At 35.5% G+C, this 6,534-nt stretch overlaps 1 protein-coding gene across 1 annotated transcript in view; it reads left to right on the forward strand.

The window, feature by feature from the left end:
• Window positions 1-6,534, forward strand: part of YTHDC2 (YTH domain containing 2) — a 107,228-nt gene that overhangs the window by 50,234 nt on the left and 50,460 nt on the right. The window contains 3 exon segments of the mRNA XM_012659509.1: window positions 1,511-1,656; window positions 2,755-2,960; window positions 3,300-3,495. Coding sequence (XP_012514963.1) covers window positions 1,511-1,656; window positions 2,755-2,960; window positions 3,300-3,495 — 548 coding nt within the window.

Here is a 6,534-nt window from a genome sequence, read left to right on the forward strand (position 1 = left end):
TTGTTCATTTGAACATAGGTTGCGAGTTGTAATATTTCCCCATTTTTGTTATGATCAAAGTCTAAATCCAGCTCACAAGATTCCTTCTAACTGGTAGTATAGCTGATCTGTAGCCCAAACTTGATTGTAGATTAGGGGCCAAGAGGTGCAGAAGAGAGAGGGAAAAAAACCCAGAAGTTTTTATTCCTAACCCAGATGCAGCACAGGTCTTAAGCACATTTTTGAAATGTGCTATCTTTGAGCCCTTGTCTACATGGCTCTTCACCCCTGTAACAGTCGGCTACCAGGTGCCCAGAGACCTCCCGGTGCATTTGCCCTGGTCTCCCATTTCGGCAGCCCAAACCGTGCTTAAAAACTACTTACCTTCCTTCCTCCTTTCCAGAAAACAAAGCTAACCAACCAAAAAACAAATACAATACCCTTTCCTTCACTACAGTTTATAATAGAATTTAATATCTATTTATTGATTTCTTTTCTAGAGTACATTTTTTTCTTGTGTGCTCAAGATACTATGCTAAGAACTTAATTTAATAAAGCAAAATGCAAAAATCACTTAAGACCTTTTAAGATAATAGCAGTGAGAAATTTAAGAAAGATAAATGGGAAAGAAATAATAAGGAAAGTGGGACTCTGAGGAAGAGAAATGAAATGTAATTTAGAAATTCAGATATGTGGGGAAGAATATATTATTTCTTATAAAGGTAGACATTTTATTATCCTTAAATCCTCATGAATGTAGGCTGTGCCTATACATTTTTTTAAAATCTAACTTTGTTTATGCAGAAAGTATTCTTTCAGGAATACAGGAATTTTTTGAGACATACATAATTTTTAAAAATAATTGCAAGCAAGCCTTTTTGTATTATTGAATAATGGATGATTCATTGTTCTTAAATGGGTATATTAGATAACATATAGTAGATTAGTTGAGTAATAGTTAGAGGGAGATTTGGAGTAGAATTCCTATCTGCTTTTCTGCTTTTTTCCTAGTTCCTTCAAAAGCAGAGAGGGTAAATCACTGCTCTGGTCTTTCAGTTATATTCCAAAGAGAACCCATTTTCAAAGGGGAACTTTTTTTATATTGCATACAGGTGGTTTCTAGAGATCCTACTTTCCATTCTCAAAGAGATTACGAGGTTGATACAGAGATTATTTTTGAAGGACTAGAGTGACAGGATTCTTATGTATAATTGTGTTAGGATAGCTTAGTTGAAAACTTTCTACACTTTCGTGGAATAAAATTAGCAGGTACATCTGAGAAGGTACATATTTTTACATAGCTGGTTATTTAGGTTACTTGACACTTAGTTCTCATTGGGATTTTGTAAATTCAATGTTTTTCATAGAATTTGGGTATAAATTAACAAATGATACATTTTTTGATTATAAAATCTTAGATTTAATGGAATAATTAGAATAAGAAGACTTGAGCTTAAGTAATTAGTGTTTTCAGTTACTTTACTGCCTCACTAAGAAGTGATTGGTATATATATTAATATCTTGTTATATAATTATTATTTTTTTTATAGGCATGGCAGAAAGCACGAAGTGATGGGTGGGAGCGAGCCTTTTGTGAAAAGAATTTTCTTTCACAAGCTACCATGGAAATAATCATAGGCATGAGAACACAGTTGCTTGGTCAACTTAGAGCATCAGGTAAAGTTTTCCCCTATTTAAGAAGAACCTATTTAAGCCACTGAGAGTACCCTGCCCATACCTCATAGTATTTCTTGTGTTAACTGATGCAATCTCCTATTATTTTTATGACATTATCATGTTGTGTATCTTATATTCATGAATGATTTGAAGACTTCTTCATGATCTCAACTTTTGTTTGTCGATGAAAAAAATGGTACTGCAGCAGCTGCAGTTAAGAAATATATAAACAGAATTTGTATCCTTTTAATACTGTTGGCAGTGAACAGTTTTATATTTTTTGCCAAAGATCAATTTAGATCTTATGGTTACTATGTTTTCTTTTATCACTACTAATGAGCAATTATTTAGTTCCATGAAACAGAAAGTTAAGTAGATTGATATGAATATTGGTCTTTATATTTCTGGAACACTAAAACAAGTGGCAATCACTTGAAGACACTGATTTTTATGTGTGTGTGTGTGTGTGTGTGTGTGAGTGAAGAGGATGCCAGTGTTGCCATTTCCTTTTAGAATTGCTTCTTTGAATTCTTTTTTTGAGTAAGCATAGTACATTGAAGTGATAAAAGAAAAGTAGCAGAGCCTGGATCCACGGATTAGCTGAAGTGCCAAAGTAATATAAGGAATGAACCAGAGGATTTAAAAATTGTCTTAAATTTGGGAAATATGAAGAACTTTTGAAATTTAAGCAAGAATTACCATATATTTACTTGATTTCACCTCTAGAATTAGTGTTTGTTGTAACAAAAATGTTAATACCAGTCAGAAGAGTGGTTTGAGTTTCCAGCTGTGAACTTGGTATGTTTCTGGCAGCAGCTTATGAAGTACTTTACTGCAAGAATGTACGTTTTTAAGAATTCCTTGAACTCCCAATAAATCTTGTACTTACTCTAGCCTGAGCAGATCTATCCTTTCTTAGAACATTGGTTCTATACTTTAAATAATTTTCCAGAGGAAAGTCTATTAATTATTGTGGAATTTAAATGTCATTAAACTTACATGATTTGTATATTTTTTTTTTTGTAAAAAATACACAAATTTAAAAGTACCTTTTGCACAATAGGAAAAGTTGGTGTGGTTTTTTTTCCTCCTTTCTAGGTTTTGTTAGAGCACGAGGAGGTGGTGACATTCGGGATGTTAACACAAACTCTGAGAACTGGGCTGTTGTTAAAGCTGCATTGGTGGCAGGCATGTATCCTAATTTAGTCCACGTGGACAGAGAGAATGTAGTATTGACAGGGCCAAAGGAGAAAAAAGTACGATTTCATCCCACTTCAGTTCTCAGTCAGCCTCAATATAAAAAGGTAAAAACACTTTTAATGTTCTTAGGCCTTGAGGTGAAACTGATTTAGCTAGTTGAAAATCAATAAAAAATGCTCCAAGTACTTACCTGCTTTAAGCAATTAATTAGTTATATACATATAATTAAACATTGGAACAAAACTTTGAATCTTAGAAGAGATAATATATTGAGAAATGAGGATTTTTATACAAAATACATCAACATTGACTTGCTTTAATTTTTGCTTGGGTACTAATATACATCATCTGTTGCATCGAGGAACTTTTTATATCTTTAAAATATTCCCAATAAATTATGTGATAAATACAGTTAACAGTTTTTTGATTTATTCTCTTAATAGATTCCTCCAGCCAATGGTCAAGCTGCAGCAATTCAGGCACTGCCCACAGATTGGCTCATTTATGATGAAATGACCAGAGCTCATAGAATAGCTAATATCAGATGTTGTTCAGCAGTGACACCGGTCACTGTATTGGTATTCTGTGGACCAGCTAGGTTGGCAAGTAATGCTCTTCAAGAACCTTCGTCCTTTAGAGGTAAATGTGTTATGAAGGAAATAAAAATATGTTTCAAATGAATTTTTGTGCCAAACCAAACAAATTGTGAAGTTACAAAAATTTATGTAATTGTAACTACCTTTTGACATACTAGGTTATTAACTATGAAATGTCCGATTTCCTTACATACTAAGTTTGACAATTGATGTCTCTGACATTTCACTTTGACCCTTCTTGTTTTTTTGTTGTGAAGGTACATCCTCAGTCTTTCAAGTGCACGTTTTGGCTTGTGATTATCTTTCAAATTTTTTTTTAGAGCAATTTTTGTGAAACCATGTATAAGTCAAAAATTCGTGTTATTTTTGAATATGAGTTCTGCTGTGAAACCAATGCAGCGCAGATAGCTCCAAATATCAGCAAAGTGTTAGGAAGAATGTGGCTAATGAACACACAGTGTGTCATTGATGGTTTGAAAAGTTCCATTCTCATGATTTTAATCTTGAAAATGAGCCACTTGGGCAACCTGAGACCAAGGTGGATAATGATGAGCTAAAAGCTGTAGTGGAAGTGAATCCATCCTAACCTACACATGATTAGCAGCAAGGTTTGACGTTGCTATTCCAACAATATTGGACCATTTGAAACAAATTAGCAAAGTAAAGAAGCTGGATAGATGGGTTCCGCGTGAGTTAAACAAATGTCAGAAGAGAAATCATCTCGAAGCTTGCCTTTCTTTGCTGTCACAACATAAAGGTGAACCATTTCTACCTATTGTTCTGAGTGATGAAAAACGGATTCTTTTTTACAATCACAAGTGTTTGGCGCAATTGTTGGATAAAGGTGAGGTGCTGAAGCACAGTCCAAAATTGAATATTCATCAAAAAAAGCTAATGGTGTCTGTTTGGTGGTCCAGTGCTGGTATTATCCACTACAGCTTCATGAAACCTGGTCAGTCGATTACAGCGGATGTCTACTGCAACGAATTGTTCAAAATGATGAGGATGCTTGCGATTAAGTAGCCAAGATTGGTCAACAGAGACAGGCCAATCCTCTTGTAAGACAGTGCTTGACCACATGTCTCACAAACAATGCTGCTCAAACTATAGAAGCTGGACTTGGAAACTCTGTCATCCACCATATTCACCAGACCTTGCATCAACTGACTACCACTTCTTCCAGGCTTCGGACCACTTCTTATAAGGAAAAATATTCAGTTCTCAACAAGCTGTGAAAAATGCCTTTGGTGATTTCATTGCCACTCGCTTTCCTGGCTTTTTTGCTGCTGGCATAAACAAGCTACCATTAAGATGGAAAAACTGTGTCGATAGTTTAGGCACATACTTTGATTAATTGTACTGCTGCTTGTTTGAGATATAAGAAACTACACTTTTGATTTGAACTTGGATATCTCATATTTAATGACCTAAATAATACGAATGACTGCAAAACAATCCATCACATTGAAGTGGCATAATGCATTTAAAATGTTCTTTTATAGTTGGACATCTTGATCGTTTCGAATTTTTTGCTATTCAGTGATAACAGCAAATATTTATTGGGCACCTGCTATATCTCAGGTACTATACTGGGCATTGAGGTTGTAATAGAAAACAAGGTGTTTCTATCCTCAGGAGTTTACACAGTAGCAGGGGTAGATAGAGAGTAATAAAGTAAGTAATCTGCATGGTGCTATCAAGGAAATACAAAGAGGACTGTCTTAGGTGTGACCTACTTTTGAAAGGGAGCCTAGACAAGTTTCTCTGAGGAGAATAGACTTAAACTGAGACCTAAAGTATGAGAAGACGCCAGCTATGTAAAGAAGCAGAAATGTGCCACAGGAAGAGAAAGACAGAAAGCCCCAAGATCCTGTGCTAGGAAATGATCTAGGAACTGACAGAAAAGCTATGTGATTGGAGCACATTGATCAGTGGGCGAGGGCAGTGAGATAAGGTCGAAAGGAAGGCATGGACTTGTAGACCACAGTAAATGCAAGGAAAGCCATTAAAGGATTTTAAGTGAGGGAGTGACATGATAGGATTTACATTCAAAAAGATCATTTTGGCTAAGGGGTGGGTTGCTGGAGGGCCAAAAACAGAAGAGTGGAGGGAGGCTGGTAGGAGGCTCTTGCAGTGGTCTCACAACAGCTGATGATGGCTCAGAACTAGGGTGATGACAGCTGATATAAAGAGAAGTAGATTCAGAATTGTTTTGGAGGTGCCAGTAACTGCTGAATTGAATGTGGACATAAGGGAAAGAGGGAGGAATCAGTTATAACTCTCAGGTTTTTGGTTGTGGTAGCTTGCTGAATAATGATGCCAGTTATTCAAGATCCAGAAAACTGGGAAGAGCAGGTTGTATAGGGGAGAAGTCAAGAGTTCTGTTTTAGACATGTTAAGTTTGAGATGGTTAAGACATCCTAAGTGAAATTTTTTCGGAAAGCAGTTAGTTGGATATACATATCTAAAGCTCAGGGAAGAGATCTGAACTACAGTCACAAATTTGAAAGTCACCAGATTATAAATCATATTTAAAGACATAAGATTTCCTAAGGAGAATGTGTAAATTTGAGTAGAGGCAGTGTTGTTACCTCCTACAGTGTTGGAGGTAAATATGTTTCCAGAAAGGATTGGTCAGCTCTATTGAATGTTACTTTGAGAGATTGAAAAAATGTGGACTGAAAATGTTGTATTTGGCAGTATGGCAGAGTAGTTTCGGTGGAGGGATGGCCCTGGAGGGAGTTGAGTTTGTATGGAGAGAGTAGAAGTAGCATGGTAGGGAATTCATGAGAGTATGGACAAGGTGGGAGGCATTGGTACATTAACAACTTTATCTGTGTGTCCTTTTGCTTTCATTCATTTAATATTTAACTTGGGATAAAATTCTTTGAAGTATAAATTACTTGATAAGAGTATATGAATATTATTTATGGTTCTTCCTCCATCCCCAGCCATATTAGGGCCATCAAGAGTGAATTTCTTTGGAACTATGCCATCATTTGTCATTAGTTTTAAAAATAAAACATTTAAAGATTCCTTTCATTTGCACTTTTAACTTTACTCCTGTCCAAAAGAAATAACT

Source organism: Propithecus coquereli, unplaced genomic scaffold (genome assembly GCF_000956105.1).
Source record: "Propithecus coquereli isolate 6110/MARCELLA unplaced genomic scaffold, Pcoq_1.0 Scaffold62, whole genome shotgun sequence".
NCBI classification, from domain to species: Eukaryota; Metazoa; Chordata; class Mammalia; order Primates; family Indriidae; genus Propithecus; species Propithecus coquereli.